Genomic DNA, 18,332 nt, shown 5'->3' with positions numbered 1-18,332 from the left:
GAGTTCCACTTGTTTGGACCATTAAAGGATGCCATTCGTGGAAGACATTTTGAGGATGATGAGGAGGTGATTCACACAGTAAAGCACTAGCTCCGCCACCAGGACAAGGATTGGTACTGACAAGGCACACACGCCCTCGTTTCACGCTGGAGGAAGGCCGTAGAACTGGATGGATATTGCGTGGAAAAATAGGGTGTGTATATAAAACACCATTCTTTCGTGTGTATGATTCTCATTATGTTCAGTAAAGAACCGTTGATGAAAAAATGCGATGCATTACTTTCTGGGCACCCCTCGTATGTCTACATCTACATCTACATCCACACTCCGCAAGCCACCTGACGGTGTATGGCGGAGGGTACCCTGAGTACCTCTATCGGTTCTCCCTTCTATTCCAGTCTCGTATTGTTCGTGGAAAGGAGGATTGTCGGTATGCTTCTGTGTGGGCTCTAATCTCTCTGATTTTATCCTCATGGTCTCTTCGCGAGATATACGTAGGAGGGAGCAATATACTGCTTGACTCCTCGGTGAAGGTACGTTCTCGAGCTACGGAGCGTCTCTCCTGCAGAGACTTCCACTGGAGTTTATCATCTCCGTAACGCTTTCGCGATTACTAAATGATCCTTAACGAAGCGCGCTGCTCTCCCTTGGATCTTCTCTATCTCTTCTATCAACCCTATCTGGTACGGATCCCACACTGCTGAGCAGTATTCAAGCAGTAGGCGAACAAGCGTACTGTAACCTACTTCCTTTGTTTTCGGATTGCATTTCCTTAGGATTCTTCCAATGAATCTCAGGCTGGCATCTGCTTTACCGACGATCAACTTTATATGATCATTCCATTTTAAATCACTCCTAATGCGTACTCCCAGATAATTTATGGAATTAACTGCTTCCAGTTCGTGACCTGCTATTTTGTAGCTAAATGATAAGGGATCTATCTTTCTATGTATTCGCAGCACATTACACTTGTCTACATTGAGATTCAATTGCCATTCCCTGCACCATGCGTCAATTCGCTGCAGATCCTCCTGCATTTCAGTACAATTTTCCATTGTTACAACCTATTGATACACCACAGCATCATCTGCAAAAAGCCTCAGTGAACTTCCGATGTCATCCACAAGGTCATTTATGTATATTGTGAATAGCAACGGTCCTATGACACTCCCCTGCGGCACACCTGAAATCACTCTTACTTCGGAAGACTTCTCTCCATTCAGAATGACATGCTGCGTTCTGTTATCTAGGAACTCTTCAATCCAATCACACAATTGGTCTGATAGTCCATATGGTCTTACTTTGTTCATTAAACGACTGTGGGAAACTGTATCGAACGCCTTGCGGAAGTCAAGAAACACGGCATCTACCTGGGAACCCGTGTCTATGGCCCTCTGAGTCTCGTGGACGAATAGCGCGAGCTGGGTTTCACACGACCGTCTTTTTCGAAACCAATGCTGATTCCTACAGAGTAGTTTTCTAGTCTCCAGAAAAGTCATTATACTCGAACATAATACGTGTTCCAAAATTCTATATAGGTCTATAGTTCAGCACATCTGTTCGACGTCCCTTCTTGAAAGCGGGGATGACCTGTGCCCTTTTCCAATCCTTTGAAACGCTACGCTCTTCTAGAGACCTGCGGTACACCGCTGCAAGAAGGGGGGCAAGTTCCTTCGCGTACTCTGTGAAAAATCGAACTGGTATCCCATCAGGACCAGCGGCCTTCCCTCTTTTGAGCGATTTTAATTGCTTCTCTATCCCTCTGTCGTCTATTTCGATATCCACCATTTTGTCATCTGTGCGACAATCTAGAGAAGGAACTACAGTGCAGTCTTCCTCTGTGAAACAGCTTTGGAAAAAGACATTTAGTATTTCGGCCTTTAGTCTGTCATCCTCTGTTTCAGTACCATTTTGGGCACAGAGTGTCTGGACATTTTGTTTTGATCCACCTACCGCTTTGACATAAGACCAAAATTTCTTAGGATTTTCTGCCAAGTCAGTACATAGAACTTTACTTTCGAATTCATTGAACGCCTCTCGCATAGCCCTCCTCACACTACATGTCGCTTTAATGTAATTTTTGTTTGTCTGCAAGGCTTTGGCTATGTTTATGTTTGCTGTGAAGTTCCCTTTGTTTCCGTAGCAGTTTTCTAACTCGGTTGTTGTACCACGGTGGCTCTTTTCCATCTCTTACGATCGTGCTTGGCACATATTCATCTAATGCATATTATACGATGGTTGTAAACTTTGTCCACTGATCCTCAACACTATCTGTACTTCAGATAAAACTTTTGTGTTGAGCCATCAAGTACTCTGAAATCTGCTTTTTGTCACTCTTGCTAAACAGAAAAATCTTCCTACCTTTTTAATATTTCTATTCACGGCTGAAATCACTGATGCTGTAACCGCTTTATGGTCGCTGATTCCCTGTTCTGCGTTAACTGTTTCAAATAGTTCGGGTCTGTTTGTCACCAGAAGGTCTAATATTTTATCGCCACGAATCGTTTCTCTAACTGCTCAAGGTAGTTTTCAGATAAAGCACTTTAAAAAATTTCACTGGATTCTTTGTCCCTGCCACCCGTTATGAACGTTTGAGTCTCGCAGTCTATATCCGGCAAATTAAAATCTCCACCCAGAACTATAACATGGTGGGGAAATCTACTCGAAATATTTTCCAGATTATCACCAGCTCTGAACGTGGCATATTTACGAGCTGTAGGATCCAATGCCATGTTTTATATTTAAGTGTCAGTTTTTAAAAAATCTTTCAAGTGGCATACTATATATTGTTTCATCCAGCATTACATATGTGATATTTTAAAAAGTATTTGGACAAAGACAACAGTAGACAGCTAGTACTTTTGTAATAATGATAAAGTGGATGCCATGTACTAGACAATGTCTACGACTTTCTTCTCAAGAAGACAGTTTTAAAAGGGTCGAAACCATTGTCTAGGTTAGTAAACCTATATCTTGCAACTGGTTGGCTGTTATTGCCAGTCCACTGAAAAATGTTTTTCTCTCGTTGTTTTTGTGATAACTCAAACGCGGCCCTGGGAGCAAGTGGTCTGTAAGTTTCCGCGTACATCAGCTGTGCGCCACGTGGAGGCGGCTCAGGCGCCGGAGGTGAAGCAGTAGCAGTGCTAAGACATCGCCGGCGGCGAACCACTGCCAAAATCTGGGTCGCCTCGCCTGCACTCACACAGATGACGCCGCTCGGAAGATTACTCCCCCTTGCTTCTTCCTATCTACAGCCGTGGATGAAGATATTTTTGGTCTTCCAAAGAGCCCACAAAAGCAACTAAGAGTTGACGTAACGCAGTTATACGTTCCTTGCACGTATGACATTTACATGTACGAGAATCGTAATAAAAATCACGACAGCTGTATTTCAATACAGTCGGCGAGTCACATTGCGGTACGTGCCAGAGAGTACGTCAGGTACAGCTGTCTTTCCACCACTCCTAACCCGCCCTCCCCACAACAGCAACCCCCCCTCCCCCCCCCCTTCCCCCAATCGTCACCAGTCGCAAATGGTATGAGGTAAGAACGACTCTCATTTCTGTGACTTTTCTCGTCGTGCTCATTTCTCGAGACATATCGAAGAAGCAGTGAAGGAAATGAGACGAATATAATGCGGAGTACCACGAAGCAGACACAGTTAAATAATTATGCTGCCATAGAAGTAAATTAAAACATGACGGATGAAGCAGGAAGAACACAAAAAGCAGATTAGTACAGGCAAAAAGAGTATTACTACCCAAGAGAAGACTGTTAGCACGGCGTTGTATGGTTATAAATCATGGATTGTTGAACAATCGGAACTCAAGAGAACCGAAGCGTTTGAGATCTGATGCTATTGTGGGAGGCTGAAAATTACGTGGACTCATTAGGTAAGGAATGCGGTTCTCCGGAGTATCGGCGAGGAAGGAGCATTTTGAAAACAGTGACAAGAGGAAGGGAGAGGATGATAGGACTCAAGACATCAGGCAATTAAATGCATGGTACTAGAGGGAGCTATAGAGGGTTAAAACTGTAAGGGGACAGAGATTAGAGTATCATCATCATCATCATCATCATCAGTTATCTGCTATATTAGCAGGTCCTTTCCCTCTCCATTTTCTGCGATCCATTGCTTCCTTCTTAAGGGTGCTGTATGTTGTACCGTCCATCATGTCATCCAGTATCTGGAATCTCATCCTTCCTCGCTTCCTTTTCCCTTCTGCATAACCTTCTAAAACTGTTTTTATCAGTCCGTCATTCTTTCTTAATATATGCCCAATCCAATTTCTTTTTCTTCTCTTTATTACATCTAGTAACTGTCTTTTCTCTCCCGCTCTTCTCATTACCTCTTAATTTTTTACTTTGTCCATCCAGCTTATTCTTTCCATCTTCCGCCATGTCCAGATCTCAAAAGCCTCCAGTCTTTGTCTTTTTTCCTCATAGTCCACGATTCGGCGCCATATAGAAGAACACTCCATACAAGACATTTTATGAGTCTCTTTCTGAGTTCTCTGTCCAGACTGCTGCAGAAGATTCCCCTTTTCTTATAAAACGCCTCTTTTTGCCATTGCTATCCTTGTTTTAATTTCTGTGGTGCACTTCCAGTCGGTGTCTATCCTGCTTCCAAGATACTTAAAATTTTGCACCTGTTCTAGTATTTCTCCATTCAGCATAATTTTTATTTCCTTATTAGAGTATATATTTCCTTATTAGAGTATATCCAACAAATAACTGAGGACGAATTGTCCAAGTGCTCCTCTGAGATGAAGAGAGGAATTCGTGACGATCCGCATTAAGACACTCAGAGTTAGATGACTCGCCCTTCCCCTCCCCATCGCAAATAAATAAATAAAATGCGACTCTTCTTGGAACATATGCTCTCATAATTTCGATTTTAACCCTCTCCGTGATGCAGAACGCCTGTCTTGTAGGTGTGCCACTGGAGTACATTGAGCATCTACGTAACGATCTTGCGATTATTAAAACGTCTCGTAACAAAACGCGCTGCTCTTCGGTGGGTCTTCTCCAACCTAGTAGTGATCCCAGACTGGTGGCCAATACTTCAGAATCGGTCTTACACGAGTTTTGCAAAACACTTCTTTCGAGGATGAACCACATTTCCTTAAGATTCTTCCAATGAATTTCTGTCTGGCATCTGCTTTTCGTAGACTTAGTTTATGTGGTCATCTGACTTAAGGTCGCTCAGAACGGTTACTCCGAGGCATTTTACGATTGTTACTGTTACAGTGATTTATGGCCAGTGTTGCAATCGAACAGTAATGGATCTAATAGAACAATACATTGTCCATTGTAGGCTGTATTGTGCTTTATTAAAATAGTGCTATTAGCTGATTTCGACTATGAGCCATTATCAGGCACATTTGTTGTGTCATATATTACATATCGTGCTTGATAATATCTCAAGGCCGAAATTAGCATATAGCACGATTTTAATGAGAGCAATACGGCCTGCGGCGGACACTGTATTCTGTTCTTTTATTGCACACTTGGATGCTGTCGATCCCCACAAAAGCAAAAAGTAATGGATCTCTTCCCTTATCTATGCTCAATGGGGTAAGTTTATTACCAACGTCCTGCCCGCCAGATCACAGAAGCGCAGTCGGGCTTGGTTAGCGCTTGGATGGGTGACCGTCCAGGTCTGCCGAGTGATGTGGGGAAGATGCTGCACACAGCCCTTGGAAGGCGAATTGAGAAGCTACTTGATTGAGAAGTAGCAGCACCGATCACGAAAGCTGACAAAGTCCACGAGAGCAGTGTGTGGCCCACGTGCCCCTCTGTACCCGCATCCAATGACACCTATCTGCTGAGGATCACACGGCGACTGGTCGGTACCGTTTTTTTCTTGTTTTTTTAGGTTAAGTTTATTTACATTCAAAGTTAACAGACGGTTACTGCACCAGTCTTCGATGCCACACGCATATTCCCTACCTTTGCTGCTGTTTTTTGGCGTTATTCCATTGCTGTGAGCAACAGCGAACATCCTCATGCCTTCCGGGTAACCAAAAACTCGACACCAACCTGACAGGAGATGGGGAAGGAGAAGGAGATTAGTGTTCAACATTCCGTCGACAACGAGGCCATTATAACCGAAACACAAGCTCGGATTGGGGAAGGATGGGGAAGGAAATCGGGAGTGCCCTTCGAAGGAACGATCCCGACATTTTCCTTAAGCGATTTAGGGATAGCAAGGAAAACCTAAAGCAGGGTGGCCGGACGTGGGTTTGACTCGTCGTCCTCCCGAATGCGAGTCCAGAGTGCTAACCACTGCGGTAATCCGCTCGGTCAACCTGGAAGTCTTTGCCTGAGGTGCTCGAGATTTCATAGACGAACAGAGCGAGCTCAGCTCCGTACTATCTCTGTTGACGGAATCTATGCTGATTTTTCTTAGAGAAGATTTTCGTTCCCCAAAAACGCCGTAATACGTGAACGTAAAACATGCAGCGTAATCCTGCAGCAGATTGACGTCAACGACGAACGACATAGGTCTATAGTTATGTACATCTGTCTGTCGACTCTTCTTGAGGATGGGAACGACCGGGGTTTTCTTCCAGCCGCTTGGCACTGTGTGTTGCTCCTGCGGCCTCCGATACTCTGCCGCTGCAAGCTCTCTCGCATAATTTCTGTAGAATGTCACCGGTAATTCACCTGGCTCACATACCTTTCCACTGTTGACTGACTATTTGATTGATTTTCTATTCGCGATGGCTTACCCCAGTATCTGTGCTTTCTCCGTTTGTGGAATGATGGAAAGGAGAAACCGTATTACGACCCTCTGAAAGGGAACGAAATCGGTAGATCAATTGCAAAATTTCGAATTTCACTCTGCCAGTACGGCAAGTGAGCGAACGAATAGATGATTTCTATCCGCTGTCTTTTCTATGGACGAAACTTCTTAGGATTTTTAGTCAGAGCGATTGGCAAAATTTTACTTCCAATTTAATTGACAGCTTCTCTCATTGACCTTATTACCGATATTCTGGTTTCTTTCCGCTTTTGTTTGTCAACAACTTCGAAGAACTTGTGAGGCTGAATACTAATTCACCCATTTTACTGATTATTGAGCTCCGTGGTTGTAGATTGTATTACTTTAAGAAATACGGCAAACATTCTGTTTTTACATAAGGTCATCCGGACGAAAAATTGTTCACCCCAGTGCTCATGCATAAATGAATACTTAAGCCTCTACAAATGGTGCAGTTATCGAGCCATGTGCTCAGCCGCGCGCTCACTCCCTCTACATGACCACAAGTAAGTAGCGATCAGTGGGACATCAACGTCTCAAGCGGATATTGTTCGTAAACGTGGGTAAATGCAAGGACGTGACAGAGTGGCAGAAAGGGGCATCGTGTATGGCCGTGCCGATGCCTGTACAGTGTGTAAAGTTTCTAGATTTGCTGGTGGTTCGCGGCGGACTGCTCAACGTCACTACATTCATTGGTGTAACACACGTGGGCACGAAACACGTCAGAACTGTAGTCGAAGAAAGGTCGAGCAAAGCGTTTCACGGCTTGTGAATCGAAATCGCTCCCACACACGATAGGAATTGTTGCAGGCACTGAACGGACTGCCTTCTCAACCTATTAGCGAGAGAACACTGTGACGGGAACTGCATGTAATGAACATTTGGAATCGGTCACCTCGCAAGAGGTCATTTTCAAGACGCCAACAGCAACGTTTGGAAATTGAAATTTGTGGTAAGGTCTTACGGGACCAAACTGCTGAGGTCATCGGCCCCTAAGCCTACCCACTACTTAACCTAACTAACTTACGCTATGGACAACACACACACCCATGCCCGAGGGAGGATTCGAAACTCCGACGAGGGAGCCGCACGGACCGTGACAAGGCGCCCTTGACAGCGCGGCACAGTAACGTTCATCGGCCTGGGAAAATATGTAGTTCTGAACACTTCCCCACCCCATTACATCTCGACTGGCTTCGGAAATCACCTGACTTGAACCCCATACGAAATCTGTGACACATGTTGGAACAGCGGGTAGAACTCCGACATTAGTATCACCACAGTCTGATGGAACTGCTCGATCTAACCCTCAGCGAGTGTCTAAAACTGCATGCGACGTAACCGTACAGCCATATGGACTCACTTCCTAACCGAATCAAAAAAAATGGTTCAAATGGCTCTGAGCACTATGGGACTTAACTGCTGTGGTCATCAGTCCCCTTGAACTTAGAACTACTTAAACCTAATTAACCTAAGGACATCACACACATCCATGCCCGAGGCAGGATTCGAACCTGCGACCGTAGCGGTAGCGCGGTTCCAGACTGTAGCGCCCAGAACCGCTCGGCCACTCCGGCCGGCTTCCTAAACGAATCCAGTCCGTTATCAAGTCCAGGAGCGGAATTACACGACATTAAACTATGGTCGTAATGATTTTCTATGGGTGACTAATTTTTTGTCTCGTGGGCAAATTTTTATTTATACTAATTGGAGTTTCGAGCTTTCGCCAATCTTCAAGTGACGCATTATATATGCAACTTTTCAATAGTTAGCACATCGTTAAAAATTTCGACTCCAGTTAGGATGCCGCCGCTGCCTTACGGGAAATGACAATTTTGTTTAACTACTGCACTTTACGAGTTGTATATTTACAACTTTAAAAATGTATATTTAATGAAAGAAACATAACATAACCTTCTGTTATACATCAATACAAAGAGTATTTAAAAAGGTTTTTTTTCACTCAAAAACAAGTTCAGAGATGTTCAATATGGCCCCCTCCAGACACTCGAGCAATATCAACCCGATACTCCAACTCGTTCCACACTCTCTGTAGCATATCAGGCGTAACAGTTTGGATAGCTGCTGTTATTTCTCGTTTCAAATCATCAATGGTGGCTGGGAGAGGTGGCCGAAACACCATATCCTTAACATACCCCCATAAGAAAAAATCGCAGGGGGTAAGATCAGGGCTTCTTGGAGGCCAGTGATGAAATGCTCTGTCACGGGCTGCCTGGCGGCCGATCCATCGCCTCGGGTAGTTGACGTTCAGGTTTCATAACTAACCTTTTTCGTAGGACTCTCCATACAGTTGATTGTGGAATTTGCAGCTCTCTGCTAGCTCTGCGAGTCGATTTTCCTGGGCTGCGAACAGATGCTTGCTGGATGCGTGCTACATTTTCATCACTCGTTCTCGGCCGTCCAGAACTTTTCCCTTTGCACAAACGCCCATTCTCTGTAAACTGTTTATACCAACGTTTAATACACCACCTATCAGGAGGTTTAACACCATACTTCGTTCGAAATGCACGCTAAACAATTGTCGTCGATTCACTTCTGCCGTACTCAATAACACAAAAAGCTTTCTGTTGAGCGGTCGCCATCTTAGCATCAACTGACGCTGACGCCTAGTCAACAGCGCCTCAAGCGAACAAATGTACAACTAAATGAAACTTTATTGCTCACTTAATTCGCCGACAGATAGTGCTTAGCTCTGCCTTCTGTCGTTGCAGAGTTTTAAATTCCTAAAGTTGTGGTATTCTTTTTGAATCACCCTGTATATTACTCGTTAGATGCGCTTACTTTCTATTCTGCTTGTTATTGCTTCAATTTCTTGCATTTATAAGCTTTACACAGACACGTTCTCTTTTATCCGCCATGTTGCCGAATGACGTGTTTGTCTATATCGGGCTGGCCGCTGTGACAGAGCGGTTATAAGAGCTTCAGTCCAGAACCGCGCTGCTGCTACGGTCGCAGGTTCGAATCCTGCCTCGGGCATGGATGTGTGTGATGTCCTTAGGTTAGTTAGGCTTAAGTAGTTTCTAAGTCTAGGGCAGTGATGACTGCAGACACGAAGTGCCATAGTGCTTAGAGCCATTTGAACCATTTGTTTGTAATCGGACAATTATATTTGCTATCAAAGTTACATCTTCCCATTTAAACAAACATGTCATTCGGCAACATTGCATATACGTCCCTGTTTTTGTGCAACATACAAAGGAAAACTATTTGTGTCACACTTATAAATGCGAAAAATTGGAGCGATAACAAGCAGAACAAAAAGTGCATCTAACAGGTCATGTATTGAAATATGCAACTCGAGAAGTGTAGTAGTTAAACGAAATGGTTATGTCGCACAGCGTAGTTGCAGCATCCAAACTGTAGCCTACGTTTCTAATTTAAGTTTTAAATATGTACACTGACGTACTAAACTTAAAAACGAAAGTAACTTTCACACTAGTTGTCACTGCGAAGTAACGGAACTCGGTGAAACTTGGACCAAACATAGAAAGAACTCCTACAATATAGTACAGAAGGTAAAGGAAAGAAACGCAATGAGACGAACAGAAATGACACTTTCATCCAAAGACAATAATTACATTGACATTACCACAATTTTTGATAGTCCTCTGGACTTTGCAAAGGAGTGTGTGATCACCACGGACGGCAATATATGGTCCTATGGTGGCCACAAGGTTGGTAAGGAGTTCTTGTGGTAGAATGTTCCGTCACAGCAGCTTGACAACTGCTAGATAGTCATTGGCGCTTGCGGACGCGATGCAGAACGCCTCCTCAACACATGCCACATGTGCTCCATGGTACAAATCGGTGGGAATGGGCACTACACATGCCAAATATCCTCTTATTGCAAGAGCTGCTACGATGAACGGCCACATTCCTTATCTCCTCACCACATCTCGAACGCTTCGATTCTCTTCTGTTCCGGTTTTCTCAATGTTCAGATTCACTACCATACTACTCTGTACTCCAAACGTACATTATCAGAAATTTGTTCCTCAAATTAAGGCCTATCTATGACACGAGTAGACTTCTCTTGCTCAGGAAAGCACTCTTTGCTTGTGCTAGTCTGCTTCTTATGCCCTCCTTGCTTCGTCCATTCTTGCAAGTGAGTAGAATTCCTTAGCTTCATCTACGTCGTACAACCAATTTTGATGTTAAGTTTCTCGTTACCCCATTTCTGCTACTTTTCATTACCTTCATATTTCCTTGATTTACTCTCAGTCCATGCATTGTACTCATTAGACTCCATTCAACAGAACTACTTCTTCACCCTCGGTAAGAACAGCATTGTCATCAGCGAATCTTGCCATTGATACCCTTTCACTCTAAAATTTAATCCCATTCTTCCCACTTTCTTCTATTTCCGTCGTTACCTCTTTTACATACAGACTGAAAGTTAAGGGCAGAGGAATGCATCACTGCCTTATACCATTTTACTCTGATCACTTCGTTCTTTGTCTTCCAGTCTTATTGTTTCCTATTTGTACTCGTACATATTGTATGTTATTTGCCTTTTCCTATGGCTTACTCCTATTTTTCTCAGGATTTCGAATACCTCGCTCCATTATACACTACTGGCCATTAAAATTGCTACACCAAGAAGAAATGCAGATGACAAACGGGTATTCATTGGACAAATATATAATACTAGAACTGACATGTGATTACATTTTCACGCAATTTGGGTGCATAGATCCTGAGAAATTAGCACCCAGAACAACCACCTCTGGCCGTAATAACGACCTTGATACGCCTGGCCATTGAGTCAAATAGAGCTTGGATGGCGTGTACAGGTACAGCTGGCCATGCAGCTTCAACACGTCGAACATTTTCTGTATCCTGAAAGGCCCGTACAGGACCTGCAACATGAGGTCGTGCATTATCCTGCTGAAATGTAGGGTTTCGCAGGGATCGAATGAAGGGTAGAGCCACGGGGTATAACACATCTGAAATGTAACGTCCGCTGTTCAAAGTACCGCCAATGCGAACAAGAGGTGACCGAGACGTGTAACCAATGGCACCCCATACCATCACGCCAGGTGATACACTAGTATGGCGATGACGAATACACGCTTCCAATGTACGTTCACAGCGATGACGCCAAACACGCATGCGACCAACATGATGCTGTAAATAGAACCTGGATTCATCCGAAAAACTGACGGTTTGCCATTCGTGCACCCAGGTTCGTCGTTGAGTACACCATCGCAGGCGCTCCTCGCTGTGATGCAGAATCAAGTATAACCGCAGCCATGGTCTCCGAGCTGATCGTCCATGCTGCTGCAAACATCGAACTGTTCGCGCAGATGGTTGTTGTCTTGCAAACGTCCCCATCTGTTGACTCAGGGATCTAGACGTGGCTGCACGATCCGTTACAGCCATGCGGATAAGATGCCTGTCATCCGACTGCTAATGATACGCGGCCGTTGGGATCCAGCACGGCGTTCCGTATTACTCTCCTGAACCCACCGATTCCATATTCTGCTAACAGTCATTGGATCTCGACCAACGCGAGCAGCAATGACGCGATACGATAAACCGCAATCGCGATAGGTTACAATCCGACCTTTATCAAAGTCGGAAACGTGATGGTAAGCATTTCTCCTCCTTACACGAGGCATCACAACAACTTTTCACCAGGCAACGCCGGCCAACTGCTGTTTGTGTATTGGAAACTTTCCTCATGCCAGCACGATGTAGGTGTCGCCACCGGCGCCAACCTTGTGTGAATGCTCGTAAAAGCTAATCATTTGCATGTGACAGCATCTTCTTGTCGGTTACATTGCCAGTCTGAAGCACGTTATCTTCGTGGTGTAGCAATTTTAATGGCCAATAGTGTACATTAATGAAAACTTTTTCTAGATCTACAGATCTCATGAGCCTATGCTGAGTTTTCTTCAGGGTTGCTACCATTATTGTAGCAGTCTGGATCCACGAGATATTAAACTGATTATGGGATAGTTTTCGCACCTATCTGCCATTTCTGTGGGCTATGTGAACGTTATTGTGAAAGCTCTGCATGGCTTAATGTTTGATGTCATCCACTACGGCCTTGGGATCTTCCAGGATAACTGCAACACAAGGCTAGAGCCAGGTGAATTTCTTCGCAGGACGTGATAGTCCACTCGTGTTAATATTTTGGAAATTTTTTGGTGAGTTCCTAAGGGACCAAACCGCTGAGGTCATCGGTCCCTAGGCTTACACATTGCTTAATCTAACCCAAAGTAACTTACGCTAAGGACAACAAACACACACACACACACACACACACACACACACACACACGCGCGCGCGCGCGCCCAAGGGAGGACTAGAACATCTGCCAGGGGGGGGGCGGGGGGAGGGGAGTAGCCGCGTCAACTATGGCAAGACGCCCTAGACCCCACGTCTACCCCGTGTGGCTCACGTTAATATCTCTGCTCCCAGATGCACATGGTCTGAAGCTGAAGCTGCTACTTTTTGCAAAGCAGTCAAGGGTCTATCAAATCCGTGGCATCCAGAATAGCTAATTGCTAATCCCTAGTGGTTTTCTTTGCACTTGCAACCTACATCCTCAATTACAGTATTTGCTATGTGTTTTCTAATCTCTGTCTTCCTTTGCAGTTTTTACCCTCTACAGCTCCCTCTAGGACCATAGGCGATATTCTGCGATGTCTTAACTGAAGTCCTACCATCCTGTCCCTTCTTATTAACATTTTTTTTTATTCTGCAGAGAACCTCCTCATTTCTTACATTAGCAGTCCACCTAATTTTTAAAATTTTTCTGTAGCACCACATCTCAAATGCTTCAGTTCTCTTCCTTACCAGTTTTTCACAGTCCACTACCATAGAATGCTGTGCTCCAAATGTACTATATCATGAAACAAAAGTGGAGCAATATGCTATTACGCGCACATGTCGGGGCCTGGGAAATCGCTTCTAGCCCCTGACATGTAGGCTGCTTTGCAAGACAGATTGTTCCATCACAACATGCCTGTCGCGCAGGGAAGCCTATATCCCAACGTTATAATATTTTGGACCAGAGTATATGCCAAGTTTGTGTCTTTAGCAGCTGGGCGTTCGCCAGAGTGCGGCAGCCAGGAGTTGGCAGCCCACAGTGGGCAGCGTGGTGCGGCGCAGCGCAGGTTTCATTACAGCCTTTCACAGGGTGCGGCGCTGCCAGAATGAGGCCCCGCCGGCATTAGCTGCGGGACTACAATTAGCGGCGCTTCATCGCAGCCGACCCTCCGAGGAGTGGAGCGGCCAGAAAAAGACGGCTCGTTACCGATTCTCGGCGCGACCAGACTGCGCTTCTAGCACCTGTCCTCCTGCAGAACCGCCTCCGGACCAGCCACATAGCTCTGTACTCGAAAAAACTCGCTCACTGCAGCGCTACACCTCCGTAATACCGCCCCCACACCGTGAGTGGAAAGTCAACACTCTGTTATACCCCATGAGACCAAATGTGGTCCCCACCCTATACTGTCATGCCACATTATTAGGAGGGGACAGAGTGTGCACAAAACCGGCGCAGGCAGGAGAAGGGATAATAGTAGTTTCGGCGAATACGCCGTGAACGGCCACCACACCGCAGAGCATGTGCAGTTCGACAGCTGAGACCTATGATACAAACGTAGGACAGGCGTTCACCTTTTTTTCTCTGCCAGCTTTGGTCTAAAAAAACGCCGAATTTGCTGAGAGACATCGTGGAACATTCCTGCTTTAGCCATTATAGTTTTAAGATTTTCTGATAGGTGTGGCGCTATTGTGTCTCTAACGGAGTTTCGTTGCAGACAGCTGTCATTGAGTTTCCTTTGGCGGAAAACCAGCATCGCAGATATTCATAGGCGCTAGCCGAATGTCTGTGGAGACATGGCAATGAACAAAAGCACGGTGAGTCGTTGTGCTAGATGTCTGTCATTAGCACATCCATGGTGTACAAACCTGTCTGATCACCCGTGTGCCCATCAGCCACACACAGCTGTGACTCCTGCAATGTTGGAACGTGCGGACACTCTCATTTCAGGTGAACAATTGGTCACAATCTAACACATCGCTGCTCAAATGGACGTCTCTCTTGGTACTCCTGACATACTCCTCCACCAGTTGTGGTACTCAAAGCAGTGTGCCCACTGCATTCCTGGCCTCCTAACAGAATGCCATAAAGAGCAACTAAGGACAATCTATGCTGGACTGTTTGTGGGTTACGAGGGTGATTGTGACAATTTTTTGTCGAACATCATCACAGGCAATGAAACATGGGTTCGTCACTTCGAACCATAAACAAAACAGCAAGTCCACAGTGTGTCGCCATACCACTACTCTTAGGAAGAAAAAGTTCAAAGCTGCACTCTCAGCCAGTTAAGTCAGGGCGGCGGTCTTTTGGGACCCTGAACGGGTTATTATTTTGATGGTCTCCCTCATGCGGCAACGATCAACTCTGAAGAGTATTGTGATACCCACAGGAAACTGAAGAAACGACTTCAGCAAGTTCGTCGCCACGAAAATGCAAACGAAATTCTTCTTCGTGGCAACGCAAGGCCTCTCAAGTCTGCGCATGCAAGAGGAGCTCAGAAAACACCATTGGACAGTTCTTCTCCCTCCTTCCCCCTACAGCTTGTCGGATCTCGCATCTGTCGACTCCCATCTGTTTGGCCCAGCGAAGGATGCACTCCGCAGTAAGCAGTACTTGGATGATGGGGAGGTTATTGATGCAGCAAGACATTGGCTCTGACGTCGACCAGTACAGTGGTACCGTGTGAGTAAACAAGCCCTCCCGGAAAGGTGGACTAAGGCTGTCGCATTGAACGGGTATTATGTTGAAAAATAGGATTTTGCATCCAAAATAATGGGCAATAATACGGTGCACTGGAATGCTGAATAGAACCAACTTGCTTTCAGAAAAAGTATGTGTTGCTCGCATAACTTCCAAGTCACAGCCAGCTAGTCTTCAGACTGTCGGATTAACAGGTTATGCCAGTAGGACGAATATGGTGACATTGCTGTCAGGGTTCCATCGAGCCATACTCCGCAGGTAGCGGTCATACACTGCAGTAGTAGCCCTTGGGTGGCCTGAGCGAGGCGTGTCATCGACAGTTCCTGTCACTCTGTCTCTCCTCCATGTCCGAACAACATTGCTTATGTGCACTCCGAGACGCCTGCACACTTCCCTTGCTGAGAGCCCTTCCTGGCACAAAGTAACAATGCGGACACGATCGACCCGCGGTATTGACGGTCTAGGCATGGTTTAACTACAGACAACACGAGCCATGTAGCTCCTTCCTAGTGGAATGACTGGAACTGATCGGCTGTCGGACCCCCTCCGTCTAATAAGCGCTGCTCATGTATGGTTGCTTACATCTTTGGGTGGATATAGTGACATCTCTGAACAGTCAAAGGGACAGTGTTCGTGATACAATATCCACAGTCAACATCTATCTTCAGGAGTTCTGGGAACCGGGGAGATGCAAAACTTTTTTTAATGTGTATATACACTCCTGGAAATGGAAAAAAGAACACATTGACACCGGTGTGTCAGACCCACCATACTTGCTCCGGACACTGCGAGAGGGCTGTACAAGCAATGATCACACGCACGGCACAGCGGACACACCAGGAACCGCGGTGTTGGCCGTCGAATGGCGCTAGCTGCGCAGCATTTGTGCACCGCCGCCGTCAGTGTCAGCCAGTTTGCCGTGGCATACGGAGCTCCATCGCAGTCTTTAACACTGGTAGCATGCCGCGACAGCGTGGACGTGAACCGTATGTGCAGTTGACGGACTTTGAGCGAGGGCGTATAGTGGGCATGCGGGAGGCCGGGTGGACGTACCGCCGAATTGCTCAACACGTGGGGCGTGAGGTCTCCACAGTACATCGATGTTGTCGCCAGTGGTCGGCGGAAGGTGCACGTGCCCGTCGACCTGGGACCGGACCGCAGCGACGCACGGATGCACGCCAAGACCGTAGGATCCTACGCAGTGCCGTAGGGGACCGCACCGCCACTTCCCAGCAAATTAGGGACACTGTTGCTCCTGGGGTATCGGCGAGGACCATTCGCAACCGTCTCCATGAAGCTGGGCTACGGTCCCGCACACCGTTAGGCCGTCTTCCGCTCACGCCCCAACATCGTGCAGCCCGCCTCCAGTGGTGTCGCGACAGGCGTGAATGGAGGGACGAATGGAGACGTGTCGTCTTCAGCGATGAGAGTCGCTTCTGCCTTGGTGCCAATGATGGTCGTATGCGTGTTAGGCGCCGTGCAGGTGAGCGCCACAATCAGGACTGCATACGACCGAGGCACACAGGGCCAACACCCGGCATCATGGTGTGGGGAGCGATCTCCTACACTGGCCGTACACCACTGGTGATCGTCGAGGGGACACTGAATAGTGCACGGTACATCCAAACCGTCATCGAACCCATCGTTCTACCATTCCTAGACCGGCAAGGGAACTTGCTGTTCCAACAGGACAATGCACGTCCGCATGTATCCCGTGCCACCCAACGTGCTCTAGAAGGTGTAAGTCAACTACCCTGGCCAGCAAGATCTCCGGATCTGTCCCCCATTGAGCATGTTTGGGACTGGATGAAGCGTCGTCTCACGCGGTCTGCACGTCCAGCACGAACGCTGGTCCAACTGAGGCGCCAGGTGGAAATGGCATGGCAAGCCGTTCCACAGGACTACATCCAGCATCTCTACGATCGTCTCCATGGGAGAATAGCAGCCTGCATTGCTGCGAAAGGTGGATATACACTGTACTAGTGCCGACATTGTGCATGCTCTGTTGCCTGTGTCTATGTGCCTGTGGTTCTGTCAGTGTGATCATGTGATGTATCTGACCCCAGGAATGTGTCAATAAAGTTTCCCCTTCCTGGGACAATGAATTCACTGTGTTCTTATTTCAATTTCCAGGAGTGTATGTGGCGGCTTCGAACAAACTTCACACATAATTTGAAATCATTTCGGAGCTACTTCTCTCTGACGCCCCCTCAAAACAAAAGACAAGTTTATCGCTTACTACATTTTCGCTGTTTATACAGTAAAACTTCAGATATAGGTATGACGGTTTAGTTTATCATTTCTTTAGTACTATCTCTACTCAAATAATTAACACATTTAGTCATTTGTAATCAGGCATTTGAAGCTGTTTTTTATAAGGGAGTTCGATTGTTTAAAGAGTTGGTGAAGGGGGATGGGAGGGGAGATTTTAGCATAACAAGAGAGCCAGTTAAAGAGATTCCTTCTTTCAACTGTTTCCTGTCAAATTTTACAGTCTTAGACAGACAGCTTTCGATCTTTGATATCAGTACCACACGTACTCTTCACGTACGTTATCTCCCAAAGATGTCCGAGGGTTTACTGAGAAAAATCTCTAGTAAAATATTTCCAAGCATTAATTACATTGGAGACGTGCACGTAAAAATTAAAAGAATACTTTTTCTTGCAGTTTCGAAAGGATATGATGTAAAGGTGAGAGTATGGAGTCCACGGAAAAAAAAGTTAAGGAAGTTTTTGTTTCCGTCTTTGGAGGTGTATTGTAACTCTGCCGACAGTAAGCTCTTGCAGCCT

General features: G+C 45.9%; 1 protein-coding gene across 1 annotated transcript in view; it reads left to right on the top strand.

Moving 5' to 3' along the window:
- The window catches only part of LOC124803293, a 104,962-nt gene that overhangs the window by 7,572 nt on the left and 79,058 nt on the right, over positions 1 to 18,332 (top strand). Inside the window, exon 2 of the mRNA XM_047264476.1 lies at positions 13,839 to 14,187. Coding sequence (XP_047120432.1) covers positions 13,839 to 14,187 — 349 coding nt within the window. The remainder of the gene's footprint in view (positions 1 to 13,838; positions 14,188 to 18,332) is intronic.

The sequence above is a fragment of the Schistocerca piceifrons genome, chromosome 6, assembly GCF_021461385.2.
Source record: "Schistocerca piceifrons isolate TAMUIC-IGC-003096 chromosome 6, iqSchPice1.1, whole genome shotgun sequence".
NCBI classification, from domain to species: domain Eukaryota; kingdom Metazoa; phylum Arthropoda; class Insecta; order Orthoptera; family Acrididae; genus Schistocerca; species Schistocerca piceifrons.
The sequence above is the reverse complement of the archived record's forward strand: the minus strand, read 5'-3'. Positions and strand labels throughout refer to the sequence as shown.